This window comes from Liolophura sinensis, chromosome 11 (assembly GCF_032854445.1).
Source record: "Liolophura sinensis isolate JHLJ2023 chromosome 11, CUHK_Ljap_v2, whole genome shotgun sequence".
Lineage (NCBI taxonomy): Eukaryota > Metazoa > Mollusca > Polyplacophora > Chitonida > Chitonidae > Liolophura > Liolophura sinensis.
In genome coordinates, this window is record NC_088305.1 from 30,900,616 (window position 1) to 30,916,734 (window position 16,119).

Consider the following 16,119-nt stretch of genomic DNA (forward strand, 5'->3'; position numbering starts at 1 on the left):
TGTATTATTTTGATATTGTTTTGAGGTGGAAATTTTAAAATTCTCTTGAGACTTAATATCAGATACAGTGTTCAATCTTGTATATGGTTTGTCCAAAAACAATTGCGTAACAGTACAAGAAATATGAACTATGTCTTCTGCTGTTATACTTTGGCTTCGGAGAACTCCCGGGCTTAATAGCGTATCATTTATTCATTGCAAGAGAAGAATGGTCATTTCCGTTAACTTCTGGGCCAGACTCGCTATATTGCGCGAGGCTAGGCCCCTGGGCATGCGGCTCCGATGCCACTCTACAAGAATCCATTTTTGAAAGGTCTTCATCAAACAGCCTTAGCTGATTTTAGGAAAACAGAGAATTTCAGGGCTGTTTGATTAGCACATGTAGGTAGTTAATCTCTTTGACTCAAAAGTTTATATCGTTTTTGTTATAGTACAGTAATTGTGGAAAGACTGGATTTTTCGAACGAGTCGCTACAATACTGTGGCCTGCTTTGCATTTCTTGCCATATCAAAGTTTTCCTCACACGTAAAAAGTGAGCGGTGCATCAGGGCAAGCATGTCTGGGCCCCAATCGCTTGAAAGGTGGGGCTGGGCGTGGGGAGGAAGGGCTAGGCCCCTGGGCATATAGCTCCGATGGCACTCTACATGAATCCATTTGATAAATTATTGATTTTCCTCAAATGTAATACAATAAATTATTATGTGTATGTATTATTTTCACCTTCCTAGGAGCGTGGGACCAGCTTACGTTCCCTTACTGGGGCTCTCTCCACCAAAAAGTTGTTTTGAAAACTTTTATCAATAACGTCAATACAGTCTGCTACTTAATTTCCAGACTGAGCCTTAGGAAAACTGATGGTTTATGGCCATTTTTACACCCCAAAACTATAGCAGAGAAGCTGAGAAAACCAAGCGTTTTCATGTATCCTTGAAGTCTAAATGTGTGTTTGTCCATAATAACTACATGAGCCGGAATGGGGTGTCAATGTTTTGTCTGTCATTGCCTCAGAAATCAAAGTATATTATTTTTTCATTTCCTGTTGATTTAATGCCGTGTAATTATCGAGGACTCAAAGTGATGTTACTTTCTGTATCATTTAAGCATTTCTCTACATCTATAGCTACATACCGCTCGCAAATGCAAGGATTTATTCCTTCCGATCTCCTCATCAAGCGAAATCTGCTTAAATTAAAGTATAGCCAAAGGGTACACAGGCCTCATAGCATAACAGCTGAGTGCCGGTGTAGGAACAGTTAATCATTACCTGGTGCACAATCCAATAACATCTAATCCAACACTATCCATGCAGGCCATCAATCAGATCAAAAAATCACGCATGCATGTACAAAGTCAAATGCGTAAAACATCAGTTAAACTAAAAGATAAATCTGTTAAATTTAACAGAAAGTCTGTTGTCTCACTCATGCTAGAATGCATTATGTTATTATAACATAATACTGTGCCGTATTCACCAGGATATCTGTTAAATTTAACAGGAAGTCTGTTGTCTCACTCATGCTAGAATGCATTATGTTATTATGACATAATACTGTGCCGTATTCACCAGGATATCTGTTAAATTTAACAGGAAGTCTGTTGTCTCACTCATGCTAGAATGCATTATGTTATTATGACATAATACTGCGCCGTATTCACCAGAATATCTGTTAAATTTAACAGAAAGTCTGTTGTCTCACTCATGCTAGAATGCATTATGTTATTATAACATAATGCTGCGCCGTATTCACCAGGATATCTGTTAAATTTAACAGAAAGTCTATTGTCTCACTCATGCTAGAATGCACTATGTTATTATAACATAATACTGCGCCGTATTCACCAGGATATCTGTTAAATTTAACAGAAAGTCTGTTGTCTCACTCATGCTAGAATGCATTATGTTATTATAACATAATGCTGTGCCGTATTCACCAGAATATCTGTTAAATTTAACAGAAAGTCTGTTGTCTCACTCATGCTAGAATGCATTATGTTATTATAACATAATGCTGTGCCGTATTCACCAGGATATCTGTTAAATTTAACAGAAAGTCTGTTGTCTCACTCATGCTAGAATGCATTATGTTATTATGACATAATACTGTGCCGTATTCACCAGGATATCCTGTTAATCAGTATGATGAATCAATACAATACTTGTGGTTTACTTAATGGCATAATCATCTGTAATAACAGAATACGTTCAAGCATCAGGTAAATGTAGTTAGATGAGAATCACAAGCTCTGAAAGCCTACCTGATTGATCTGGACGAAAGTATAAGCTAGGCCTATCCCTAGAAAGAAGAAGTGAACCGTCAACAGTGGTGACGGGAAGAGGTAACTTAGGCTAGTTATAATATATCGGCCGATAAGCCTATTTAGTAGGCTTGTTAATTAATATATGTTGTACGTCACATCTGCTCTCTGGTAAAGAACACTGCCAATATAAACCATTCATGCTGGTGTAAATATATTTATAACCTCATGAGTTAACATTTCAAGGTTAAAATCCAACGTGGATCATTCCCTGTCGCATTGCAGATAATATCATGGATGACTAGTCCTCTGAATATGTCGACGCCTGGGTTTTGATTCATTGCGTGTTGTTGTCGCAGTTTTGTTGAAACTTTTTTGACGGCTTGGCTACCAGATACTCGTTTTACTCCAGACAGCGCGAGAGAAAACGTTAGGTGCGAGACTAGCCCCTTTCTGAATCTTTCCCACCAAGATGTACGCATGCGCAGTTGGAGTTTGACGGTCACATGGTAATTCGAAGTTGACAAAATGGCTGAGAAGAAGTGAGTTTCGATCGTTTTTTGTTGATTTGTATTATGTATTTTCAGTAAAGTGGCTTGATGTCGAATCATTTACTGCTATGTTGTCAGCCTCACACCTGTGCACCGGCGAATTGATTGCAGTTCGCAAAGAATACCTATCATCGGAGGCACGTGTGGCGACAGCAAGTTCGTTCTCGCCCCAAAGCATGTTCATGCTGATCATTGTTAGTGTACAACAACAACAACATTCCGATTTTGTAGCGGTCTTGATATTAAATGAAGGTTTGCAGTGTATAAACAGGCATCGGATTTGTTTTCCTTTGGAGGAATTTATCATCATTTATGCCAAAAATGTACAATAAAAATGCTAAAAATTTATTTCAGAAATGCTGAAATTGTCAAAATGATGAGTATCATGCTCTTTTTCATCCCAGTGCCTGTTTCGTCCCAGTATAATATATGCAAATGAACACTGGGAATTAGGTAATGTTAACATTTTAACATTGTAAACTGTTTTGAAATTGATGTTCTCCTGATGTGTCAGATACCAGCGAATTTCAGTTCGATCATATCTTCGTTATAGCACAAGATTAAATGGTACTGAATAATCCTAATCAGACACCACCTACAATCAGACAGCACCTACAAGCAATATATATATATATATATATATATATATATATATATATGTTTAACCTTCAGTAAGTAAAATTAATTATGTTCTAGGACAATAAGATGGGCTGAAAGTTACGTATTTCCTTGTATTTCTTATTTACATTTATTTTATGAATTGTGTAGTGCGAGATAAAATCAGATTGTTCTGACGTCAGGTTTGGCAATATTTTTTTCAACCAACAATGGTCAGCGGCATATTTGACAATTACAGGTAACTGCATAAAGTTTTCAAATGGAGCGCATGCTGATTTTGGTTTGGGGGCTTTCCCTGGCCGAACAAAATTTTGTCAAACTTCTCAATCTCAAGCTATAAATCATTACCATATGTAAGATGATCCTCTTGTCCCCGTGGGGCACCCCAGTTTGAAATTATCATGTTTTATGCCAGGCCCCCAAGGGGATCATGAAAAGATGATTACCTATAACATGCTATTTTCTGTATAAAATGGAGCAGATAACTGTCTAGTTTGATAAGTGATCCTTTTACTTCATTTAATTATGTCGGCTAGCTGACTACTTTTTCAAGGTAGCCCTATAGCTGGAAAGGTAATGAAAACCCTGGACACATTGTTAAAGACAAATTAATAAAGTAAAATATTACTTTTGGTGCTGAGACCTTCCTTTTTTTTAAAAGATTGTCATGATTATCATCTCCACCTTTCAAACTTCTTGCAGTACACCTTTCTAAAATCTACAGAACTCTCTGCAAAACATGGAGAAATGAACATATTAGTTTTAGGTCATTGACAATATCCTGTCTGAGGTTGTCTTCAAGAGTTTCCTTAAAGATCTCTTGTTTTATATTATCTTGAGTAGATCATGATCAGGTTGCAATATCACTTTTGCTTTCAATTTCTTCCAGAGCCCCTCCCCCTCCAGCCAAGTGGGCACAGCGCAAGGATCGTGTGCTTTTGACCTTTGAACTGTCTGATGTAACCAACCCTAAAATAGATATCACCGATTCAGCGCTTATATTCAGGTGAGTTATCTAGTCGAGATTACAGAATAAACACTCAGGCCTTATGATGTAAAGGATTACAATCAGTGATATGTTAAACGCTCATGTTTGTAGAGCAAAGGTGTGGGACAAACTCACGATTATAGACTTTATACCCAGCAGAAATCCAGTCCTGTGACATTTTTCTGTAGGCCTGATCACAAAGCCAGGTGACAATATGATCATGCAGAAAGGAATTTTATAAAATAGTGCTTTTTATTGGTGCACCATCATATTTTTTTTTTCAGTTTACTTGTTCATTTTACTGCAGCTTGATCAGTTTGAACTTTGAACAGTTTTTTAGAACTTAAACTGGCTCTAGGCTCTAGGTCAGTCCATGATTTCTTCAGTATGACATCAAATGCAAATGAAGTAAATAGAAAAAGAGCAGATGTACTACATACTGTATTGATTTATTTTCAGAGGGAATGGTGGGACGGAGAAGAAAGATTACTATGTACAAATAGACTTCTTCAAAGACGTTAATCCACAGGTAACTCCTCTTGACTTGTGATTCTGTTGTAAAAATTCAGGACAAAGGAATCACAATGTGTGTGAGAAGATGTCACAAAATCCAGTTAGTCAGATAGGTGACATAATGGGAATAGACTTTCGAAAGTTTTATTTGTCATTCTTCCGGAACTATTTTATGTATAGGCAGTCAATACAAGTACTCGCCATGTTCCTGATTTCATATTAAATTGTACAGACTACATGTACAGACATGTTACACATATTGACTACCCTAAATGACCTTAAATTTCGTCCATGCATAAGTTGCTGATTTTCGCAGATTCTGGGAGTTCTATTGATTTTAGAAAGGTGCTTTGAGGGGTGTTTGGAAGGTAGGATGATATCCTACTGGGAAAACGTCAATTTTAGCACCAGAGGTAATATCTCATGACCTTTACTTGCCTCCTAAAAAGCTCTCATGTGGTTGAATTTTTAAGTCATTTATTCTTCATGTACAATGTGTAGCACATTCTGATTGCATGTTAAAACGTGTAGCAGGCCTTTATTTTCGTAATTCGTTACCAGAATCTAAATTGATTCCGGTGTGTTTACTTCACGGGAATTCGGGATAAGGTGTACTTCATGAAGCCCGTAGCAAAATTCCTGTGTTGTATCAGAGCCTTCCGGCAAAACTTATACGTTATTGACAAAAGTCAGTTCAATTTCTAGCCAAGAACTTTTAAGATTGTGTAAGGTCTAGGTCACAGCCAAGAAACTACCCATAGTAAAATCATTTATATGGGAACAGTACGTAACAAAAATATGTGAAAACACTTACATGTCATCAGCAAAAGTCAAGTGAATTACATTCGCTGACGGCTTTGTGGTCTTCTGGACAATTTTTATCTCACTCCCTGGCAAATGGTAATTCCGTAGTATCTCGCTTTTTGAATCTTACTCAAAGTTGTTCTCGCGTTTTCATTTAACACGTGCAGCTATTGTTTCGTGCGTGACGTATTTGCATCTGTGGTTGACATTTTGGTGGTGAAAAAAAATTGCAGTGAGAGCATCAATCTCTTGTCAGTTTAAAAGCATCTGGCACTTCATACTTCTACTTCACCTGCAATACGCTTTCAAAACAACACCGTTGTCCATTTTTCCGTGGCGAGTGGTAGACGTCAACATGACTGATGTACCAGTTTAGGTCAAACAGGTAGACGTCAACATGACTGATGTACCAATTTAGGTCAAACAGGTAGACGTCAACATGACTGATTTACCAGTTTAGGTCAAACAGGTAGACGTCAACATGACTGATGTACCAATTTAGGTCAAACAGGTAGACGTCAACATGACTGATGTACCAGTTTAGGTCAAACAGGTAGACGTCAACATGACTGATGTACCAATTTAGGTCAAACAGGTAGACGACATCATGGAGTGAGGAGCTCAAGGCAGACCTTATTTTCGAGTTCGATTGAGATTTACTGAGGAAATATCCAATGAAGTCACTTTCATTGATTGCAAAAGGTTGGATAAATATCTCAGATTGTGGACAGACCATGTGTTAAGCGCATTCGGATATTAAGTATTGCAGCGAGAGGGCAATGGGGTAGCTGAATAGAGGTACATAATCGGGGGCAAATGTCGTCCGGGCTAATGATGGCAGCGATCTCCATGTATCGGTAAATAATAGAAATCCTTAACTGGACCTAGTGAATGTAATTCACTAAATATGTGAATCCCATTCATCAACAGTTTTGTGGTCTTGTGGACAGTTTTCATCTTACTGCATGGGGATATGAGGGACAGTGTCTCACTGTGACATTTTTTTTCACGTGGAGTGATTGTTTTCACGCGCTACGCATGTGGACCCATGATTGACCTGTCAGGCCCCATCATCTCGAATATCAAACATTGATTTCTTGTCACTGTTAAAAGCATTTTCCCAAAGTTATTGATGCACGAAGAGGTCAGTCAAATAGATCATCCTTGGACCAGTTTTTTATGGGCTACTATAGGCCATGCATTCTAGCTGTTACACTGGACCACATTGGGCCATTAGTTCTGCATGCATTATCCCTGCATGCATTAGGACATAGGGCTCGGACACATACATACTAAAAATAGAAATTTTGACCAGATGGAGGAATGATGTAGCGGACACACACGAGTTAGACGAGCGTGCAGATTGGTTTGTTTGATGCTTTGACTATTTATTGCTGTCCACATGTGAGATTGTTCTCATATGACTTTTCTTTATTTCACTTTTTGTATGTCTGCAGGGGATTTTTGTTAACTTTTCTGGGGGAATGGGTCCGTTTACCAGATGCAAAACGGGCCTAGCAGAAACCTTGTAGTGCCACAAAGTATGCTGTTTCTCCAAGTTTTAATACGTGGTATATAAAATCAGTTTTGGGGATTCTGGGTGACATAAATATGACTATACGGGGGTAGAATTAAGACCCATAAATGAAAAGGCCAGCAGGCCATTTGTCTTGGAAATCAATTTGCCCTTCCTGAATTTTTAAGGCCCTTCATGATAGAAAAAAGCACAACGCCAATAAAGCTTTAACATCTTAGGTTGACCTGATATAGATAGAGTATTATAATCTTTGTTCAAGGAATTACAAGATTACTGATTACTGATGACACGGACAATTCTTTTTAAGAAGTTCAGGTACTTGAGGTTTGTAACTAAAAAAATCAGATGTGAACTTTTATTATTGGGTAAGCTGTTGGGCGGCCAGCAATCCTCACATAGGCTGAATTAGTGAAATATAAACAATCCTTAGACCAAAGATACAGAAGTCAGTGAAATAACATGTAAAAAGGAATGGAGAAAAACGCTCATCATGGCGATGTTTATGGCCATACGTCCACTTAAAGACAGGAGACATTGGTATGAATTGGAAATTTGAGAACAGTTTTTTGAAAATTGTTCTTGTGTCTTTCTTACAGGAATCCAAGCAGACTCCCATAAATTTGGTTTGCGGGAGTCGTGGCTAGAATCGGATTGCCGTCAAAAATAAAGCCCTGTGTAATTAAAATGGCTTCATTACGTGTGATTTGATGATGTACATTTTGTCAGAATGTGCTTAATTCAACGCACAAGTTAACCAAATGTAAAAATATTTAGAAACATTTTGTGACAAAATGCGATATATTTAACAAACACATTTAACCAAATATGAGAAATGTAACAAAAATGTGACAAAGAGTGATTAATTAACAAACAAGTTGTGATAAAATGTAATAGAGTTAACAAGCATGTATGTAATAACATGTCAAAATTCGATATATTATTGAACATGTGGTGACAAAACCTCACAAATCATGCATCTGATGTGTCAAACTACAAAATAGCACAAAGTCTGATACTGCTCCAAGCTCTCTAGAATAATGTTACCTGATGTAGGGAGCGATGTGCATTTACTGAGGTGATTCCTGAAAACCGGACTCGTGACAGTCTCCGACAGTCCCTAAAAGCTAGTTGTACGGTACACATAGTTTGTCAGTTTTGTCCTTGCACTTGGTGAAGAGCAAAGTTTTCAAATGAATGGGATGGTCAAGAAGTCTTGGCATTGCACTGTTTATTATAAAGACAGTGTTAACTTGCGTGCTCGCTAGCCTCATAAATGTTCATCAACTAAAAGAAATGTAAGAGGTATGTAGGCAGCAGGAGTTAAGATTTTGCTCTGTGGAGATTTTTTTTTTCGGAGGAGGGAATATAAAGGGGAAAAAATTGCCATCACCAAATTTGTGAGAAAAGTTGATCATGAAAATATGTTTTTATGATTGAATAACCTTGAAGAACAGGAAAATTGTATAAATTTTGATCGGACAGAGTAAAAAAATAGAATTTAGATTTTATTTCATTTTAAGGTTTTTAGTGCTGTAAAATAGAGAATAAAATGGGTGCCACCTACATGTTTATGTTTGGGGGGGCCTCTGTGGCTGAGTGGGGTAGCACGCCAGCATGGCGCTATCACCCAGGAACCTCTGTGTGAGTTCAAGTCCAGGCTGCTTTCGTATAAGTGAAATGTTCTTGAGCATGGTGTAAAACATAGTGTGTATTGTATGTAAGAAGATTGAAATGTCAATTGAAGCTGTACTCTTACTGCAGTCATCATGTTTGAGTTACCTTTTCCTACTTTTGTTCTCCAGGAATCAAAACAAGCAGTATTGCCCAGAAAAGTATACTTCGAAATAAAGAAAAAAGACGTAGATCAGCCATTCTGGCCTCGTCTAACCAAGGATTCCACAAAGGTTGGTGTAGATGATGAGGCCTTATGAGGTCATATAGTATAGTGTGCACATCTCTGTGTCACATGGGGGAAAGTCACCTTCCAAAGTTTCTTAAGGTCATTTGTCTTCCACCATAGTGGTGTGCATATCTGTACATCACATGCGGGAATGTTTGTGTGCCTATCTGTACATCACAGGCGGGAATGTTTGTGTGCCTATCTGTACATCACAGGGGGGAATGTTTGTGTGCATACCTGTACATCACGTGCGGGAATGTTTGTGTGCATATCTGTACATCACATGCGGGAATGTTTGTGTGCCTATCTGTACATCACAGGCGGGAATGTTTGTGTGCCTATCTGTACATCACAGGCGGGAATGTTTGTGTGCATATCTGTACATCACGTGCGGGAATGTTTGTGTGCATATCTGTACATCACATGTGGGAATGTTTGTGTGCATATCTGTATGTAACAGGCAGGAAGGTTTGTGTGCATATCTGTACATCAAATGCGGGAATGTTTGTTGTTAACTTTCCAGAGGTCAGTGATTTACCGAGGCGCTCCAGTTTTTTTCACTGATAAAACTCACCACAAGTGAGAAATAAAGTATGGCATTAACAAGAGTCCGGTAAAGAAACTGGCCATTTCTTAAAAAACCTGAAAGCCATTTCTTCAAAATTAGTTAACCAAGTGAAGCATTGATTTTCATTTTAAGATTAAAAGTTTAATTATGGCCATGAAGTACCAACAGATTTTTAATACCTTGTAGCTAATGGTAAAATGTGGGAAGAAGAATTTTACCCTAAATCTTCTAAAAATTTGGGACAAATATTAGTGGTGTTGAAGTTTCTTTACAAGCCTTTTGGAAAAAGATAGGTAAAGATATAAGTGTGTTGTTCATTAGATTGTTTAACCATCTGACCATGTGAGAGAAAAGAAACTCGACATTCCTGCCAGAATTACATATGTAAATGAGCAGAGCAGATGTCCCAGAACTTGAAAGAATTAGGGTAAATATAAACATAGTATGACAGTTGTATTTCATGATGTTTTAATTTGTGATCAGCATCACTGGTTGAAGACAGATTTTAACTTGTGGGTGGACGAAGATGACTCTGATGTGGAAACACAAGATGAAATAAATTTGGAATCTGTGAGTATACTGAGAAGTTCTTGTTTGTGGTTTGACTTTACATTTATGACTTAAAATTTATGTGAATATCTTCAGATAAACTGTTTAAATCCAATTTTAAGGTGTTTATAACTTATTTTTTAAACCATGGTTGTATTAGTGTGTTCTAAATTTAAACATGTTATCAAATCAGATTTCTCTACATGGTTGTGTGTGTCTTGGGCCAGGGGTTGTTTCTAGCTGGTTTATTTCTGTGAAGTGTTCCTCATACCTTAGCCAGTCAGTGAGTTTGCATGTAGCTCCTACATCTTCTGCTGCTGCTGCTGCTGAGCTCTGTGTGCCGGTTTTAAATTTTCTTGTCACATGGCTGTAACTTGTCATTCAAATCTTGAAGATTGACCACTACGTGTTTATCGCGTAAAGATGACATATCAGTCAGTTCAACTGATTCTGCATGTTAAGTTCAGACATTATCCCTAATTCCTCAACCTTTTTGCATAAAAATATCAACTTTCGTTGCAAATTATGCCCCCCTTGAATTTGATTTTGGTGTCAAAACTACATTTGTTTGGTTTGATCAGTTTCAGGGCTTCACAAAAAGTACAATTTTAGCAGTCTACAAAGAATAATGCCCAGGGAATATCCTTTAAAGAAAAAATGGTGTAAACTTGCAAAAGGGTCAAAGAATTACAGTAGAGTGTTCTTTCAGGAAGGTGATGTGTGATGTTTATTTTTGCAGATGATGAACTCCATGGGGGGCCTCGGTGGAGCCGATTTAGCGGTATGTAAGTCTACATCTAAAACCATTCCCCTGCAACCTCTAGGAACGCTGTAACTCTACAATTTATTTCATTTAAATAATGGTCAGAGAAAAGGGGGCTGAGCTCTGGGGAAACGGTGGTGTATTTGAAATGTGTTCGTAATGGTTCCAGTACAATACCGATAACAGTGGTGTATTTGAAATGTGTTCGTAATGGTTCCAGTACAATACCGATAACGGTGGTGTATTTGAAATGTGTTCGTAATGGTTCCAGTACAATACCGTTAACGGTGGTGTATTTGAAATGTGTTCGTAATGGTTCCAGTACAATACCGATAACTGTGGTGTATTTGAAATGTGTCCGTAATGGTTCCAGTACAATACCGTTAACGGTGGTGTATTTGAAATGTGTTCGTAATGGTTCCAGTACAATACCGTTAATGGTGGTGTATTTGAAATGTGTTTGTAATGGTTCCAGTACAATACCGATAACGGTGGTGTATTTGAAATGTGTTCGTAATGGTTCCAGTACAATACCGATAACGGTGGTGTATTTGAAATGTGTTCGTAATGGTTCCAGTACAATACCGATAACTGTGGTGTATTTGAAATGTGTTCGTAATGGTTCCAGTTCAATACCGATAACGGTGGTGTATTTGAAATGTGTTCGTAATGGTTCCAGTACAATACCGATAACGGTGGTGTATTTGAAATGTGTTCGTAATGGTTCCAGTACAATACCGATAACGGTGGTGTATTTGAAATGTGTTCGTAATGGTTCCAGTACAATACCGATAACTGTGGTGTATTTGAAATGTGTTTGTAATGGTTCCAGTACAATACCGATAACTGTGGTGTATTTGAAATGTGTTCGTAATGGTTCCAGTACAATACCTATAACAGGATACCAGTTATGCTAGATGCATGGTTTTGTGCCAGACTAAGCCAATCTTCAGTGGTTGATAGTAAGTTTGTATTGTTGTTGTTGTTGCAGGGAGAAGAAGAGGACAGTGACGACGAAGGTGAGGAAAATACTTGTGTGTTATTCTTGAAGAGCTGAATCAGACGTGTTGTTGAAGTGAAAGAAAGAATATAAACACAGTAGCCAAATCTTCACATATTTATTTGATTAGTGTTGTACGCCATACTCAAAAATATTTTGCTTCTGCGATGGCGGCCCACAACCCACAACCATCTGCAAGTTGCTGGGAAACCTTCCAATGTGCGACTGTAGAGGGAGCCAGCATGAGCTGGAGTTGAACTCACAGTGACCACATTGGTGAGAGACTTCTGGATCAGTGATCTGTGCTAGCATGCTAACCACTAGGTCATGGAGGCCTCCACACTTCTAGCCAATGCAATATAAATGTCCTGTGTCTGGACTAACCAGTAGGTCATACATGGAATAACCAGTAGGTCATACATGCAATAACCAGTAGGTCATACATGCAATAAGCAGTAGGTCATACATGCAATAACCAGTAGGTCATACATGCAATAACCAGTAGGTCATACAGAGAATAACCAGTAGGTCATATATGCATTAACCAGTTAGGTCATACATGCAATAACCAGTAGGTCATACATGAAGTAACCAGTAGGTCATACATGGAATAACCAGTAGGTCATACATGGAGTAACCAGTAGGTCATATAACCAGTAGGTCATATATGCATTAACCAGTTAGGTTATACATGCAATAACCAGTAGGTCATACATGGAGTAACCAGTAGGTCATACATAGAATAACCAGTAGGTCATACATGGAGTAACCAGTAGGTCATACATGGAGTAACCAGTAGGTCATACATGGAGTAACCAGTAGGTCATACATGGAGTAACCAGTAGGTCATACATGGAGTAACCAGTAGGTCATACATGGACTAACCAGTAGGTCATACATGAACTAACCAGTAGGTCATACATGAACTAACCAGTAGGTCATACATGCAATAACCAGTAGGTCATACATGCAATAAGCAGTAGGTCATACATGCAATAACCAGTAGGTCATACAGTGTACATGGAGTAACCAGTAGGTCATACATGGAATAACCAGTAGATCATACATCGAATACTCATATTTTGTTGGAATATTCAAATTTTGTCTTATTGTCTACAGATATGCCAGATTTGGAGTCAACTCCATCATCAGAGTAATTTAACCGGAGGAAGATGCGTCCGAGGCTTCGTGTCAGTAAATGAGTAGAATTCTGGGAGGACTGTAGGACAGTGGTAACCATGGTGATCTACATGGAAGAGTCATATGCAACCTTTGACCTCTGCTGTGTACATTGCTGGAGTGAATGACCACAAGCTGGGAAGACGGTACTGCTCCTGGTAGAGGAAAGCAAGATCTCCGCTGTGCAGATTTTTTTTTTTTTCATTTTTTTTTCCACGTAAAGCAAACTTTCAGTGAATCCATTCATAAAGTAGTTTGTGTAATGGCTTCTTCGGCGAATGTGGGTGGGATTCCAAATCTTATCAAGAACGTAATGAATTTAATTTTTAATAACATTGGTTACATTATCCAATATATGTCCAGGGATGGCAGTGTGTACATATATATATATACATATTTTTTGGTAATTTAATTTTTAAATTTTTTTTGTTGGAACAAAAACTTAAAAAAAAAAAACAAGCGCAAGTGGCCTTTCAAATACTTGTATTTTGTACAAATGGAGCTGGCACGTTGTGACATCATCTGAAAACACGGACCCCTTTAGGAGATCATTTGCAGGAGATACATGTAGATGTACTTGTTATATTGCATTTAATTTCTTTCTATCACTCTAGAGATCATTAGTGTCGTTAGTAGTCTGCAAACTGTGCTGATGAGTTGGGATGAAGGTCCTGGCGTCTTCTGGTATAACTAACCGTCAGATTTGCCCACTAAGTTTATGGCTCTACAACAACAGATAGGATTGAGAAATTTGACGACATGAGTATATTTCCTTGCTTTAGAGGATATGGTTTGAACAAAAGATTTGCTTGAGTTGCAACATGATACTTTTAATGGAATGAAAAAGCCACAAGTGTTTAAAAGGTACATTACTGCAGCTGTATTTTGTGAGAAACTAGACTAGTGTTTATGGCCTGTTTTGCAATCCCTGGGCACACTTTCACATAACTTTGCAAGTCAAGTTTTCATAACTTTTCTTGTAAATGATGTTGCATTGGGGTGCGATAATGTAACGTTTTATGTCATAAATTACCACAAATCTGACTTACGTAAATACTTACGAGGTTTTGTGAAAATGGCCCCCGATAATTACATGCATGTTATTTAACTGGGCAGCCGCTAATATTCACAGTAGTGCTCATGAAACTGGTCTAGGTCGTAATCATAGCGTGTTAACTCTGGCTATGGAATTGACCTTATCACAGAACTAAAATAACGCTGAAACATGTATGTATGCTTGGGGGTTTAAGTTTGCCCCAGAAGAAAAACCTGTGTTTTCATGGAGACCTGGCAATGCTGACAGCAAGACTATTTTATTGACGTCATATTGAAGACTGCAGAACAGATACCCAGTACGTGGTAACGCTGTACAGGTTTCTTCGCTACAAACAATTTTTGATGCATCAATAGCCCTTCTTGAAGCCCTTCTTCGACACCTAGCAGGATTTTAAAAAATTGGGTTGCTGCCTCTTTATTGTATTGATTTTAGTCATTAAAAATTATAGATAAGTAGATATAACAAGGTCAGTACATGACAGTAAAAACCTTGAGAAGGCTGGTGTTTGAAATCAGCTTTTTCAGGTCGTGAAAAGTCCAGAAAATAAGAGGTTCGTCGTTTAGCCTGTAAAAGATTTCAAATTAATAAAGTGTTCAGCACCAGCCTGAGCTACTGTTTATAGCACGCTAACAGTTTTGAAAATCTGTTTTTCAAACATTTGTTACATTGCAATGCATTGCCGTGTACATGTGAAAGACGAAGTTCCACCAATTAGTCATTTTACGTTTCTTCAGGCATATAGACGTGTACAACATTTTATTCTAGGAGTCAGGAAAATATTTCTGAAATCTTGAAAGTGTACAACCCTGTATAGGCCATATGAACTTTTTTTGTCTGTAATTGTAATACTTCCCACAGCTTCACTGTCTCGTGGATAGAATGTGTTGCGGGGACACGCATTAAGGCATTGATCACACAGACCAGCTTAGAGACAATATCGTATTTGCCCATTTGTCTTTAGTTTAGCATAGCAATAAGTTAAGATTTTCGTAAAGTTTGTTTAGCTTTATTATTACAGTTCTATGATTCTGGTGGTGTTTTTAAACTGTATTTGAGTTTCTTGAATCCCTGTGCAGTAGTATATATTTGTGGTACTCTTTTTTTTTTTTTTTTTCATCATTGCCAATCATCATCCTAAACCAAGGCTTTTGTGGCCACTTTGTACAATTTTTATGTCCAAATGTCATGCAAGTGGTCATTTTTTCTGTGTAATATTGTATTTCATTTCTAGCATGTGCCATCCTGGAATTTTGTTTTGTCAATACTGTATTTTTTTCATTACTCCAGATATGATATGGGTCTTCTGTATTCCGTCATGTTAGCCCAAACCCACTGGCTCCGAGCTCTACCACAATCATGTATTTGTTGGTCCTACTTCTTCATTGCACATATGCACTCAATGAAAAATCCTTAAACTTGGTGATCCTACAGTTTAAGGTTCCTCAACTGGGGCAGAAAGCTGGTGGATGAAGTCAAGTGATTGTTTTCTAATGCTCTGTATGCTTTCCAGGAAGCATTACATGTATATGAAAATAATGCAAAAAATGTTCTCAATGTAATGTGTTTACTGTGTTCATTTATAGTTAAATAGCAGCCTCAGTAAGATTTTTCTAGACTTGTACAGTCGTGATCTCAAATTTGCCTTTGGGTAACAGGTCATAGCTGAGTGCTCAAGGTGCTTGTCATTCATTTGCTGTATCGTCGTAGATGAGAGTCCAGTTCCTGTCTCGGGCAAGTGGTGGATAGTGCTGGTACTTGTGTATGTCTCATGGGCAGACGTACGTGTGTGTGGACAGGTACATGTGAACACTGTGTAATCACGAGGGAAAGTTTGT

At 38.0% G+C, this 16,119-nt stretch overlaps 1 protein-coding gene across 2 annotated transcripts in view; it reads left to right on the forward strand.

The window, feature by feature from the left end:
* The window catches only part of LOC135477579 (uncharacterized), a 66,698-nt gene extending 50,860 nt beyond the window's left edge, over window positions 1-15,838 (forward strand). The window contains exons 1-8 of one of the 2 annotated variants that reach the window (XM_064757733.1): window positions 2,469-2,799; window positions 4,316-4,432; window positions 4,874-4,943; window positions 9,071-9,172; window positions 10,220-10,306; window positions 11,025-11,066; window positions 12,040-12,067; window positions 13,168-15,838. In XM_064757733.1, the coding sequence (XP_064613803.1) occupies window positions 2,786-2,799; window positions 4,316-4,432; window positions 4,874-4,943; window positions 9,071-9,172; window positions 10,220-10,306; window positions 11,025-11,066; window positions 12,040-12,067; window positions 13,168-13,205 (498 nt within the window). In that variant the 5' untranslated portion in view covers window positions 2,469-2,785 and the 3' untranslated portion in view covers window positions 13,206-15,838. Of the gene's footprint in view, window positions 1-2,468; window positions 2,800-4,315; window positions 4,433-4,873; window positions 4,944-9,070; window positions 9,173-10,219; window positions 10,307-11,024; window positions 11,067-12,039; window positions 12,068-13,167 lie in introns of those variants that run through there. The other variant, XM_064757732.1, reaches the window with a different exon arrangement.
* Window positions 15,839-16,119: the final 281 nt, after the last annotated feature.